This window comes from Anolis carolinensis, chromosome 3 (genome assembly GCF_035594765.1).
Source record: "Anolis carolinensis isolate JA03-04 chromosome 3, rAnoCar3.1.pri, whole genome shotgun sequence".
Taxonomy (NCBI): domain Eukaryota; kingdom Metazoa; phylum Chordata; class Lepidosauria; order Squamata; family Dactyloidae; genus Anolis; species Anolis carolinensis.
In genome coordinates this window covers 112,628,141-112,643,281 of record NC_085843.1, presented here as the reverse complement: position 1 = coordinate 112,643,281, position 15,141 = coordinate 112,628,141, and the positions used below count along the sequence as shown (strand labels likewise).

At 41.6% G+C, this 15,141-nt stretch overlaps 1 protein-coding gene across 5 annotated transcripts in view; it reads left to right on the top strand.

Moving 5' to 3' along the window:
• The window catches only part of tsga10 (testis specific 10), a 136,277-nt gene that overhangs the window by 23,785 nt on the left and 97,351 nt on the right, over positions 1-15,141 (top strand). For 3 of the 5 annotated variants that reach the window (XM_062977262.1, XM_062977261.1, XM_062977264.1), the window contains 6 exons: positions 505-673; positions 2,485-2,595; positions 4,423-4,608; positions 11,598-11,807; positions 12,967-13,169; positions 14,019-14,123. In XM_062977262.1, the coding sequence (XP_062833332.1) occupies positions 505-673; positions 2,485-2,595; positions 4,423-4,608; positions 11,598-11,807; positions 12,967-13,169; positions 14,019-14,123 (984 nt within the window). Of the gene's footprint in view, positions 1-504; positions 674-2,484; positions 2,596-4,422; positions 4,609-11,597; positions 11,808-12,966; positions 13,170-14,018; positions 14,128-15,141 lie in introns of all 5 variants that reach the window. The other 2 variants (XM_062977260.1, XM_062977263.1) reach the window with 1 other exon arrangement.

The window sequence follows — 15,141 nt, the reverse complement described above, 5'->3', positions numbered from 1 at the left end:
TTTGTAACTCGTGGACTGCCTGTGGTTTATAGTTGGTATCCATCTATCCAAAATTAGAAGCATATTGTGTCAATACTTTCCATGTGTGTGTGGAGAGAGATCATGGTAAAACATTATTTTAACATGTGCTGTCAGACACTATACTGTTAGCAAAAAAAGGTAGACAATTAATGATTACTGACGAAAATACAGAGACAGGTTTACTGTTGAACGTTAAGAAAATAGAAGTAATGGTCACATTTGCTTTATGTCACTTTAAAGTAGATGATGAAGAGATTGAACTAGTTCAGGGTTTTCTGTCTTGACCCAGTCATTAATCAAGATGAAGACTGACAAGAAATCAGTAGACTAGAACATGGAGGTGCAGCTACGGAGGAACCTAGACAAGATCTCGCTCATGCCTAGGGTCTCCATAAATTGACTTGATGGTAATAAGTAGCAATATAATATATGTATATCTATGTCAATTATATACTATACATAAATGTTAAAATTTTGAAACAGGAATTCTACTGAAGCACTACGCAGATATGAACAGGATATTACTAGACTACATGAGCTGCTTGATGATGCTAATAATGAACTTACTCAGATTGGCAGAGAAAAAGAGGCTTCCGTTCAAGAAAATGAAAGGCTACAGGAAGAACTGTATGATTTTAAACAGGAAAATCAGGTATTTTCTAAAGAATTTTTAGTGAAGGTCACGATATGTCTTGCATACACACATCTTGCTCCTATGATATTTCAGATATATTTAGATATAACAATAAATATATTCAAATATAATAAAAGGCAAAATAATGATGGTCGGTTGCTTTCTTCTATTCCTGTCCGCACAACTGGGATATGTTGCTGTCTGTCAAGCTATCTCCCACCACTTATTTTAAATACTTACTCAGCCAAGATTTGTAATTTTTTTCTCCTTAGGAGTTGTGAATAGGAGTTCATTCCAACGCACACATGCACACAAAGTAATTTTTTATATTCAGACTTTTGTACTGGCTGAGGCTAAAATATTGGTGTTGCTTGGACAAAGTTTATTTGCCACTTCAAATTATCTCAATGATAGCTTATTAGTGGGGAGAGTGGAACAATTTGAAGGTTTACTTAAAGTTTAAATCCAATCCATCCCTTTCAAAACAAGAGGTTGAAATCATTCATTAGTTTCTGCATGTAATGTATAAACATGCACATATTCTTGTGTGCTGCTACAGGTTTCCTGTACTATAACCTTTCCTTATTCTGAAATTGAGTTTAGATTTAAATGGCACTGAGCCCCCCTCATCAATGCAGGATATGTGTAACAATGTTCCACCAGTTTGCTAATATGTGCATCTGAACTGTAACATTGCAAAAAAAAAAATCAAATTAAATCTTTAATGTTATGTATATTCTTTATTGTTTCATATGTATGATATATGAATTACCATATATACTAATGTATACGTCGTTTTATGTATAAATCAAGGGCAGGTTTTGGGGACATAATTTTGGATTTTTGTATGAGTCATGAATAAGTTGAGGGTCCTTCTATGGAGAGGGAAAGCACCAGTCATGCCTCAGAAGGCCAGTTGTCCCTGCCCATTGCCACCATTTCCCCAACCAGGTATCCAAAATAGGGTCTGAGCGGAGAGAGGAATAGTGCTTCCTTTTGGTTCTCCCAGGATGGACTAAGCTCTTGCCTTTTGCCACTCTACTCTGAGAAGGGAATGGTTTCCTTTTTGACAAAAGTTGAGGTACAATACCCACATTGTACCGAGTCCCTTTGGGGAGGGGGGGGATATAAATAAAGCATTATTATTATTATTATTATTATTATTATTATTATTATTATTAAATAATATATACTTTATTTATATTCCGCTCTATCCCCCTGAGGGAACTCAGAGCAGATTACAGGTACATATATATATATAGCAAACATTCAATGCCGTTATACAATTGACAAAGACAAGACAGTACATAAACAGAGGTCAGGCTTCACTCTTTTCATCTCCAGCATCCGGCTATGCTCGACTCGGCCATGCAAGATGCTGTTGTTTCATTTTCCACGCCAAGGAGTCTGTCATCCATGGATGCCTTTCCTGGTCAGATTTTTGCTGACATGTTTTCAAGGGTGCCTTTTACCACCCCGCCAAAACGGTACCTATTTATCTACTTGTTGTTTTCAAACTGCTAGGTGAACAGAAGCTGGACTGATGGTGGGAGCTCGCCCCAACCCGGGCTTGAACTGTCGACCTTCCGGTCGGCAGGATCTTCTATAGCTGATGTTTAAGCGCTGTGCTAGCCTGGCCCCATTAACCCATGGATAAATCCGCCCAGGTTTTTGAAGTTGATTTTTTTTCTAAATTACTAGAATTATACAAGAGTATATAGGTTAAAATTTAATCTTCAGGTATGAAATCCATCTAAAATTTAGGCTTAAAAAAAACAAACAGAAATTGAAATGGGTGAGTGAAATAATTTTTCACATTTCTTTGACAGATTCTGCATCAAAAACTCAATAAATGTCAAAATGAACTTGATGATGTGAAGTTGAAAACTGAAGATTGGCATACTGATATTGCCAGACTGAAGAGCATACTGAACACTAAAGTAAATTTATAATTTGAAAAGCTACAGCTGTAAAAAAACAAAAGGCCTAGTACCTTCCTACAACACTTGGCAAACTCCACGTGTCTCTTCTTTTAATGGTAGATGCTTCAGAGCTATTGCTCTTACAAATCACTATAATTTCATGATAATGTTAGGATAGAAATTCCTTTGACAATGAAAATGGGTATCTTCTCCATGTTTCTCTCACAATCTACTGTGGGCAAGATAATACTGAAAAGAGAACTGATGGGTAAAAGCTCTTCGTCAGTTTTCTCTCAGATTGATCTCTCTGCCATGGGCAGAAAATAGCCACTGCAATACCCAACAAGCATCTTACTCCTGTCCCCTGCGTAACTTAGAAAATTTGTGTGGGGGCACTGTATATGTTTGCTAAAATAACATATAGTTTTACCTGAAGACAGCTGGGCAGTAGAATCACATCGTACATATGATGTTTCATGCCTTTGCTCCCACTTAATTTAATATCATGCTTTAGAGTATATAACACATGTGAAAGGTGGAGTAGTGATGGAAAAGGAGATGGAAAACCACAGCAATCACCCTAATTATAGAACCAGCAGTCTACTTGATTAGAAGGAGGTTTCGGTTATTGTCCTTAAAGTTTAGAAATTATATAGTTGCACATTGGATAGTTTCAAACAATGCAATTAGGTTTCCTGGCTTATTGTGTCATCCATTGGGGACAATGTGTCACTTAACCTCTGAGAAGATTGTAAGGAGATTTTGCTTAGCCTGCATTGAAAGGTCCATGTGCTGTCTTTGTATATCCTTTGAGTAGTACACAGGAGCAATCTGTATTATGTGCATCCAAGTTGATTTTTAATTTTAAAATTCCGTAGGTAATTGAAGAGATCTATAACACTGGCCAACACACACTTTGGTGCCTCAAGTTTTAGCCCTGTTTCTGGGCATATTTGACCTGATACCAAAAATGGCTCCAGTTTCCCTCCATCAGCTGTAGTCTTTGAGTTACAAAACATATGCCATCTAGCAGTTGGCATAGAAAACCATGATAACTTGCCTAAGAAACTAGCGCTAATGCAGTCTATTCAGTGCAACTTTCTGAATCCATGCCCCAAATAACCCAGGAAGAGATAAAAAACCCAAGACACCAAAAACATTTTTGTTGGCCTGTATTATCTACCTAGCGTGTTACATTTCCCTTTGGCAGTGCGTTTAGATTTTGAGCCCTAATGCTTTAAATTATGTTTCATCTATTGACATTTATAATTTATATATCTGATTAACAACGTTGTTTATGATGGATTGGATTCAAGGTTATGCAAGCCAAAGGCTGTTTGTTTCTTTTCCATGCAACTTATATGTACCCACTGAAAACTGGAGAGTTGGGGCATAATTTCAGAAATCTGGGCAGTGGGGAAGGAAGCTGCTTGCTCACTGACTTGAACTGGAATGGCTAAACCAAAAAGACAGAATTCCACAAAATGAGGCAGAGACACTTAGTGTAGGTGGAATTTCACCTGTATGACAATTCCATTCTTTTTCTAGAATAGTCAGACATCCCAGCTCTGTTTGCAAAGCATACTCAGAGCTGGAGTGCATACTGTTCGGTGAAGGGGAAAATCTTCCCACCACATATAATGAATATGCCGTGATAAGTAATGCATACAGTTGCATCCATGGCCACATCAACAGGGTAGTTGTTCATGCAAACTGAACTACCTGTGCTCTGCACATGTTTATCCACATACTAGAAACTTACATGCTTGGTATGCAGTATTGTCAGGTGACCACCATGCAAATCAGTGTCAAGTTGTAGATATAAAAACAAAATTTGCATTTCAGGAGATAGAATATAATGATCTTTTGGAGAACTGCCAGAGGGCCAACGAACAGGCAGAAAAATGGGAAACAAAATTCCACCAAATAGAAGCAGATTACAATTCTTTGCGATGTGAACTTCTCAGTATAGAGTCTGAGAGCGACAGATTGAAAGAACGAACAGAGTCCCTTGAAACAGAGATTGAGCAAGTAAGTTTTTGGTTTCATTTTCATATAATGGGCTGAAACTACCGTATTTTTCGCTTTATAAGATGCACCTGATGATAAGACGCACCGCTTAAGGGCCCCATCAGATGTCAAAAGAGGCAGAGGCCCAGCAGGCTCAGGTTCAGCGGGGAGCTCACCAGCTCCAGCAACAGCCCGCCGCTCTCGGGACTCGCGCCCTCCTGCGCCATGGCCGACGAGGAGCAGAGCCGAAAGGGAGGGGAGAGAAGGGTCTCTGAACCAGGAAGGGGAGGAGGAAGGGGAGGAACTGGGAAGGAGAGCCAACGGGATCAGTGCCCACAAGCCCGAGGAGGAGGTGCCCAGGAGGAGGCGCGCCGTGCATCTCTTTGCAGGGAAGGGAAGGCCCCTCTGCAGGGAAGGGAAGGGTCTCCAAGCCAGGAAGAGGAGGAAGAGGAGGAGGAGGAGGAGGAGGAGCTGGGACGGATAGCAATGGGGATCAACGCCTCCAAACCAAAGGAAGAGGAGGCGCGCAGTGCGTAAAGCTTGGTGCATAAAGCTTGGCACACTTTAGCAAAGGAGCTGCCCCTCTCCAACGCCCCTCTCTCCAGGGAAGGGAAGGGTCTCCTAACCAGGAAGAGGAGGAGAAAAAAAAAAGCAGGAACTGGGAAGGATAGCAATGGGGATCAGCCAAGCGCGCCCCCCTCTGTTTGCGTGTGTGCGCGCGTGCGCGCTCTCCCTCTTTCTTTCCTCTCCTCGCGAGGTCATATTGCGTTTATAAGACGCACTGACTTTTTCCCTCTATTTTGGGGGGGGGGGGGAAGTGCGTCTTATAAAGCGAAAAATACGGTAATCTCCTTAGCTCTTTTATTTGCTTTCATCACATTCTTCCAATATGGGCAATGAACTAAGGGGACAACGTATATTTGCCTTTGGCTCCGGCTATAGCAAATAATTTCACAGAAACATTATAATCTGAAGATGTTAATACAGTAGAGTTTCATATCCAACACTCGCTTATCTAACGTTCTGGATTATCCAACGCATTTTTGTAGTCAATGTTTTCAATACATCATGATATTTTGGTGCTAAATTCGTAAATACAGTCATTACTACATAGCATTACTCCGTGTTGAACTACGTTTTCTGTCAAATTTGTTGTATAACATGATGTTTTGGTGCTTAATTTGTAAAATCATAACCTAATTTGATGTTTAATAGGCTTTTCCTTAATCCCTCCTTATTATCCAACATATTCGCTTATCCAACATTCTGCCTGCCCGTTTATGTTGGATAAGTGAGACTCTACTGCATCTCGTAATGCCTTTCCTGTCTTGGGAAGCATCTGATGGGGGAGGGTGATCTGGCAGGATGATAATGAGTATGGAGATGCTTCAGTACATTTGTCCTTAGAAGACTGTGACTTCCTACAATATTTTAGTTATCTATCCATGGGACTAATCGGCATTGGGAGAGGTGAAGAGTAGCCAAGTAAACCTGGCCTTCTCCTATGGCAAGTAAGAAGGAAGGGGCAAAATTTGCCCAGACAATTGGAGAGGATTGGGGATTCACAGAATTGCATTGGAGGGCATAGAGAAATTAATTATAGGATTATGCTGGAGGGCCTAACATGCCTAGAGAGAATACAAATTGTAATTTCAGTGTAATATTTATTAGCATAGAGGGTCTAGTGTTCAAACCCATATCCTGTCTTTCTAAGTGAATGGGATGACAATATTTTAAATTTAAATAAATTCATAGCAGCTAAGGCTTATCATTTATTTAAATGAATGTACATCTGAGTGTTTGTATATGTGTATATAGGAAATACAATGGAGGTGTGGCCTAGTCTATCTGTACCATAATAAATCTTAATTCTACTGATTTAATAGAAATTTAGGTACATCACCGTCTTCCCATATCTGGATGACTGGCTGATTGTCGGTCCCAACCCAGCTGTGCTAGAGCTTCACATTGGCCAGACGCTCCGTCTCATGGACTCACTCGGAATCCAGTTCAATGCCGAGAAGTCCCACCTCACTCCGTCAACAAAGTTTCGCTTCATCGGCGCCCTCTTCGACTCCATCACTCAGACGGCCTCCCTAACATCAGACAGGTTCCTCGCCCTACAACATCAGTTGGCAGTCTGCAAAAACAGTTGCAGGGTTTGGGCTTGGTCTATCCAGGTCCTCCTCGGCCACATGGCGTCCACGATTCTGGTCACTCCATTTGCCAGACTACGCCTCAGACCATTGCAGAGGTGGTTTATCAACAACTTCAAATCGCTTCTCCACTCGAGCTCCAGGTTCCTCACAGTACTGGCGCATGTCTGTTAATCCCTCCTTTGGTGGACGAGTTGAGCCTGTTGAATTTTGGTTGTGTGTGTATGAAATGTGAATCAAGTGTTTTTGCTGTTTTGCAAGTATGTGTTTCAGCAATGAAACAGTTAACAGCAGGCCAGTTTGACTGAAAGCCTGCTGTGGCCTATACGACATGATTTCCGGCCTAGGAGGTCGGGACTTCCTTCGGACTAAGTAATGTGCTTCTTATCAGTTGGAATGTGTGTGCCGAGCCGTGCGGCAAAGGAAGAATGCCTGCTTCCAGCTATGGCTTTTGCTGCGATGTAAATATTTTTGTAAATATTAAATAAGTGTTTGAACTGCAGATGTCTTTGAGTCTGAACTGCTTCTCAGAACAAGCAGTCTGACATTGGAGAAGAATTGGTGAAGGGCAGAAGGTCACCAATTAATCAAGGTGCTGATGCAGAGCTGATGTTCGATGGTTCTTGAAGAAACCCACCCACATGCACCCTGCCATCAGAGCCAATGTCTGCAAAGGCCTACCCTTCCACCTGCCGCTCCCGTCGGTCACCATAATGACCGACTTATCGAACTATGCCTGGGGGGCTCATCTGGATGGCCTCACAATCCAAGACCTCTGGTCCTCCCTAGAAAGGGTCCATCATATAAACTTCCTAGAACTTCTCACCATCTTCAAAGCTCTCAAGGCATTTGCCCGGCTGCTACCCCACAGGACTGTCCAGATCCAAACGGACAACACGGTGGCGATGTACTACATCAACAAACAGGGCGGCACGGGATCATGGAAGCTCATGGCCCTTTCAACCCAGATCTGGCTCTGGTGCATAGCCCGCAATGTCTTCCTGGCGGCCCTTCACCTTCCCGGCTTGCAGAACGGACTGGCCGATTCTTTGAGCGGGATGACAATCTCCTCCCACGAGTGGCAGCTCGATCCTGAGACTCTCCATTCCATCTTCCTCGACTGGGGATGGCCGACCCTAGATCTGTTCGCCTCTCCCCACAATGCTCAGCTACCTCGGTATGGGGCGAGACTCCCCCCAGCAGCAGCCCCCGGTTGCCTCAGAGATGCCTTCCTCCTAGACTGGTCTGTGGAACCCCTCTATGTGTTCCCACCGATTCCCCTGATACTGAAGATACTGGAGAGACTTGCTTAGCCTCAGCAATGGCGATCCTTATAGCTCCGGCTTGGCCATGCCAACCATGGTACCCAGCACTTCTACACCTGTCCGCGGGGACCTTCCGTCCACTTCCGTCTGTACCACACCTCCTGACTTGGCAAGACGGGCAAGTTCTTCACCCGGACATTCCATCCCTACATCTCACCGCATGGAGGATTCCCGCCTGAACTGCCTCCATCCAAATCTCCAGACCATTCTCCGTGTGGCCCACAAGCCCACGACGTCGAGAGCATAAGCCTTCAAAGTCTCTCGGTTCCATGCTTTTCTTTGGTCCCGAAACATTGAGGCCTTCCCCACCTTGATACCGGTGGTCCTGGACTTTCTGCTCACCCTTGCAGAGCGAAAGCTGTCCTTAGCTTCCATAAGATCTTACCTGGCAGCCTTGTCCTGGTGCTTCCAGCGTCATGGTCAACCCTCCTTGTTTGCCAGTCACCTTGTTAAGACCTTTTTAAAGAGATATAACAACCTTTGCCCGCCGGTACAGCCACCGACGCCGGGCTGGAGCCTTGAACACGTGTTATCGCAACTCACGTCTTGTCCCTTCGAACTGCTGGCCTCAGCAGATCTTCACCTGCTCTCTTGGAAGGTCGCCTTCCTGGTCGCGGTCACCTCAGCCCGCAGGCCCTCCGAACTAGCAGCCCTTAGGGTAGATGAGCCCTATCTTCGGTTCCACCATGACCGCGCTGTCCTTCGGCCACTTTCCTCCCGAAGGTGGTCTCCACCTTCCATCTCAACCAGGATATTGTGCTTCTGGCCTTCTTTCCCAACCCCTCCTCTCTTCTCGAGCGGAAACTCCATTTGCTCGATGTCAGGAGGGCCCTCTTGTTTTACAGGGACAGGACTAGGGCTACGTGAAAGACTCCCAGGCTCTTTGTCGCATATGCCCCGGACAAATTTGGTAGCCCAATATCCTCCCAAATACTGTCACACTGGATTGCTCAAGCTATTGAACTCGCTTACAAGCTGGCTAAGCGCCCTCCTCCCCCCTCGATTCGCCCGAGGTTGATGAGGGGTCTTTCTGCCTCCACAGTCTTTGTCAGATGCATTCCTCTCGACGCCATATGCCGGGCAGCAATCTGATCAACCCCCTTTGTGTCCCACTACAGGATGGACTCTAGAACTCACAGGGACTCTGCCTTTGCCAGATCAGTCCTGTCCTCGTGTCTCTCTTAGATGCCCGCATACTGTTGATACTGTGTCCCCCCCGCCCTCATTCGAGGGAGGGAAGGACCACAACCTCTGTAACTGGTTTTAACTTGTTTTTATTCTTGAATTCATGACAATGCTTTAATGTTTGTGTTATGACATTCCATTACCTCCGTAGCACCACTGTCGCTCCTTGCAACACTGCCTGCTCTCGAAGCTGCTGTTTACAAATGTTGTTCCCCTGACTCAGGGATGGGTTACAGTGTCCTCTCACTTTTTGTGGGGGTTAGGTTCCAGGCCTGCCCGCGAAAAGTGGAAAACCATGATATAGTGGCACTATATTTATTTCAATAAATATAGCCTCCCTCCCTCCCTCTTTTCCTCTTTAAACATACTGTTCTGTCTTCCTTGTTGTTCCTGGGGCGATGAGGTGTAGGCAGGGTCTACTGGCGCTGCCTGCAGGTGGCTGAGGAGGAAGCGCGGGCCAGGTCACGTGACTCAAACTGGACCCTTTTGTGCCTGCAAAGGGAGGGCGGCCCGGATGGAAAATCCGCGATACAGCAAATCCGCAGAACCTGAACCGCAGATTAGCGAGGGAGCACTGTATATTGTTCTCTCTTTGTGGAGAGCTTATTCTATGTGTTCGCACTTTTCCCTCGCCCATACTGGGTGGCCACGGTACCAAGGGACCCCTTACCTTTTGATATGTATTCCCTTTATGTTGCACTAGGTCGGTGTTTTGACCTCACTGTTCTTGCACTTTTTTGATCCTTATGTGCCTAATAAAAATTGAGGTTTGGACACTCAAATTGTTGTCGGGTTTGTTCTGTCCCACCATCCTGGACCTAAGCTTGCTAGTCTCCACTAGTGTGCATTCACGGAGTACATGAAGAAAAAAAGACAGGTTGCTTACCTGTTACCATGTTTCTTCAAGTGTACTCTGTGAATTCGTACAAACCCTCCCTTCCTTCCCCCACTGGCAAACCTCCCCCTTTCTCGTCGCCTTTGCGGCGCAGGAACTGGGGAGCGAGCGCCCAGGGCTGCCTTATATGCCCTGTGGGGGGAGGGGCGGGGTTACCGCCAAAATTCAAACTTTTAGCTTGGAAGAGTTTCCGTTAGAGCCTTTGCAGGTGCAGTCCTCTCCACTAGTGTGAATTCACAGAGTACACTTGAAGAAGCATGGTTACAGGTAAGCAACCTGTCTTTTTTTTTGGACTCACACATATGGGTTAACTGTACCTGCGCAGTGTAACATTTGTGGCCTTGTAGAGCTGAGTGATCCCTCCCACCTGGTTCCTTCCCTAGTTCCTTTTCATCTATCAAAGCAATCACTTTGATGGGAACTTTCTGGTATTCTTCTATTCATTGAGCAGCCATTGAATTCTTATCTCTTCATGTTTTCTTTCTTCTTCGGAAGTTATCTTCTATTCCTTGGCTTCTGCGTTCTAAATTCCTCCCTTTTTGCTTCTTCTCCCACAGATATTGTGAGAAGGATAAAAGCACTTGAGCTGGAAAACAAACTAGCCTTACTTATTGGGTCACCTCTGTGATTTTGCTCAATTATGAGCTGCCCGAAGCTAGTAAGGACACACTACCAGAGCCACTGTAACCTAAAGCGCTTCTTCAGGGGACACCCCTCCCTGACATTTGCAGGGCACCTGGTTGCAATTGTTTGCATTCATCTATCATTATGCTATGAAAATCTGGCTGCAATGAGACACATAGTTTGGGAGAGTAGATTTGAGATCTTTATTAACATGACTCCTGCCTCCTCATGTGAGGAGCTTGTTAATCCTCATGTGTGACAGTGAAGAAGAAGAAGTTCTTTGTAATTGTGGTTCTTTAAGTGGTCATCTTTGAATGGCTGCCTGTGAACCACAGAATTTTCCGTCTTCTCTCGAATAAAAAGAGCAGAAAAACTGCTAAAAACTAGGAAAAGTTTCCAAATATTACACTGTCCAATGCCACTACCCTTATATGTGGGTTCACATATGAATATGTGAAGAATCTGTTTGTCAACGTAGGATACTTTAATAGTGGTCTCTTAGGACCTCATCATACAGAACTTGGATCCACTTTAAATGTACTTTAAGGAAGGGGCTTTAAACAGCTTAGCCAGACAAGTCCTTGCCCTCACCAAACCCCAGAAATCTGCAGGAGGCAGAAACCAGATTTAAAGTGGATTTATGCTCTAGTGTGATGAGGCAGTTAGAATAAATTTATTTATTTAGATTAATATTAGTTAAAACTGTAAACAGTCTTTCCTAATGATAGTGAGCATTTCTCAAATACAATGTATCTTTGTAGTACAAGGATGATTTTTCTGTATCAATTCTTTTTTTTTTTCTTTCTTTTTTGATTTGGTGAATAGTATTTAGTATCAGAAAAAGCCTACAAATCACAGATTTCTACTTTAGGCAAGTCTCTTGTGAAAATGGAGGAGGAACTTCACAAATCTCAATTGGAAAAAGTTTCTATACTCTCAGATCTAACATCTACGAGAGAACTGTGCATTAAATTGGACACCAGCAAAGAATTATTAACTCGGCAGCTAAATAGTGCAACACAAGAAATTGAAAAAGTGAGTATAATATAATGGTGCAGGCTTATGGCAATTAACTATAACACACTGGGTTTCAAATAATTCCTCCATTTCCTTCAGGTCACTGAGTCCTTGAGCCCAGCACATTGTCTGAACAGGCCTCCTCTTTCTTCAGTGATGCTGAAGATATGGCACACATAGCCCTGCACCTGAAGAGATTCCTTAGAGATTTGTCATCCCTCCCACTTTACATGGGTTTCCATCACCATCTCTAGTTTGCACCCTTAAGACCTTGGCAGGATATCCATTTAAATTGCTAAATATCATTTCAATCCTGCTACTGTCTCTAAAAGTAACCTCCTTTATGGCATCACGTTAATGAAACAGATATCAGATCGGAGTACACTCCATCATGGTGGTTGTTTTGTAAATTGATGATGATCCTAAAATGAACATTCACAGATATTTATTGGCAAAATTTATTCAGGGGGGTTTACCTTTTTTCTGATTTTCAAAGTCTTTGACTTTTACACAGTCACCCAGTGGGTTCCCACGACTGAGTGGAGATCTGAACCCTAGGCTCCAGAATTGCAGTCCCAACACTCAAATCGTGACACTGCTCTGACTCCATTATGGATTAGCTATTATTTATAGTAATTATTCCTTCATAAAACAAAAACTACTGCCTTATGCATATCTCAAGAATGCATTTGACATCTGTTTTGTCCTATCCAGACACATTTGCCCTACATAAAACAGTTGCATTTAATCCTACAGACACATTGACACCTTAATAGTATTTTTTCCAGTCCACTTCCTTCAGAGGAAAGGCTTCTGTCTTAATCAGATAGTTTCAGCTTTTAAGGCTCAGCATTAGACAAAACCTTTCACATTGTAGTTTTCTACAGGGGACCTACCGGTGTATGAGAAGTATCCGATATTCTTTTTTAATATATATTTTTTATTGGTGACTTTTAATTCATAATTAAAAACCGCGGAGGGGAAATCTCTTTGTGTGTGTGTGGGGGGGGGGGTAGGGATGGATTAGGGAATGGTTGGGAAAGGGGGTTTCATGCAGGGTAGAGGGAGGGAAGAGTGTGGGCAGAAGGGTTGTGGGGTGATTTGATTTGTATCCAATATTCTATTTTAATCTGTGCATCAGAAAAAAGTTTAAGAACTTTAAGCTTTTGCTTTTCAGTTTCAAAATGAATGGGAAACATCTGAATCAGAAATAGAGCTTCTCAGAAAACAACTTGCTAATGAAAGAATCTCAATTAAAAATCTGGAAACATTGGTAGCCTCCAACAGAGAAAATGAATTTCAATCTCAGATAATAAACCAAGAAAAGAATTCTGAAATACAACTTCTTAAAGAACAGCTTTCTCAGGCCGAAAACAAAATGTGAGTAAAAAGTTAGATGAAATAATGCAGGATCAAGAGATCTGAGATCATAATTTATATTGTTCAAAAAGCATTAGGAATTCCATGGTGGTCATCAACATTCTTACTTCCAAGTATTAAATGAAAAGAGGACAGCCTCAAACTATTTTATGGGTCAGAAAATATTAAAATCCACCAAATACTAGATTTGCACAAAGACTGAGCTGATCTACACTTCACTGCCCTGGAGCAATGACTATAGAATTTCTTTACATATATATGTACAGGTAGTGTGTTTTACAGAATATATTATCAATTACAGTAGAGTCTCACTTATCCAACATAAACGGGCCGGCAGAACGTTGGATAAGCGATTATGTTGGATAATAAGGAGAGATTAAGGAAAAGCCTATTAAACATCAAATGAGGTTATGATTTTACAAATTAAGCACCAAAACATCATGTTATACAACAAATTTTACAGGAAAAGTTGTTCAATACACATTAATGCTATGTAATAATTACTGTATTTACGAATTTAGCACCAGAATATCATGATATATTGAAAACATTGACTACAAAAATGCGTTGGATAATCCAGAATGTTGGATAAGCGAGCGTTGGATAAGTGAGACTCTACTGTATTAAATATCTACATTTGGAAAATTCTGATTGTACATTATTTTAGATTTATTAGTATTTGTTGTTTTAAATGTTTTTCGTATTGATGGTGTTAGATCCTTTTGAAACAGCAGGAATATATAAACATTTAAAAGTTATTTTTAATAACAATTATTGAAAGATATTCTAGATAAATTCAACTAAAGTTATAAAATGTTTTGTTTAACTCTTTAACTTTGTCATCTGTAGTGCTATCCAGAGTCGAGATTATTCGCAGCTGAAAAACACAATAACTCAACTAGAATCTGAGCTAGATATTACCAAAAGACAGTTGAGCACTGAACGCTTTGAAAGGCAAGTGTTATGACTGCATTTTTGATATTTTAAATGTTTCATTTACAGTTATTGCTGTTATGCAAATTTGGAAAGATGTAAAAGGACAAAATGGCTAAAATGGCTAAAACCTGGTCTTAGAATGTTGCTTTAAAAAGTAATTATCAGTTTACTTGTTATTCCTATCAACCAGTGAATTTATGGACTGGGCTTTTAATGGTGTCCTGTGCTGTTTAGTGGTTTATATATGGTATTTTAATGAACTTTAATTATTTTAAATTTATAAATTATGTAATTGTCTTTTAAATAGCATTTATGTTTGTAGTTTTCTTGATGTTTTTGTATTGCTTTAATCTATATTTTTTTAATACATTGGAAATCTGAAAGCCAGTGGTGTAGTGGTTTTGAACATTGGGCTATGGCTCTGGAGATAACAGTTTGAATTCCCACTCGGTCATAGAAAGGCAATGCCCCTTTGAACAAATCTTGTCACTTTAGGTCACCATAAGACAGGAAACAACTCAAAGGCATACAACAAGAAGTTACATTTAGTCCCATTATTGGGAAAGAGGGTGGAATATAAATTATACAGTATTATATTTTATCTATCCAAGGATTATAAACTTTTTGAAAGTCATTTTAGTTGGTTAAGTTAAATTTGCTCCACATCAAACTTGTGTGTGTGCATGTGCATATATGCCTATAAGTAGCTTACCAACTTATGGTGACCCTATGAATTTCACAGAATTTTCTTAGGCGAAGAAGATTCTGATGTTTTTCCCCCTTTAATGATCCAATCTGTTGTGCCCCAGAATAAGATTGCAGCAAATAGTTTTGTATAGCAAAGTGCCCTATGTTTTAAATCAGCAACATATGTGACAGATGAAAACATATGTGACAGATGAAAACCAGACAAGCAAATGAAGTATTTTCCAAGCAAATAAGATAGGAAAGCCCACTTTGCCCTTAAAGTCATTGCCAACTGGAGATAAATATTTCCTTCCAAGTCCTATAATGAGTTAGATTAACTGGTGAGAGA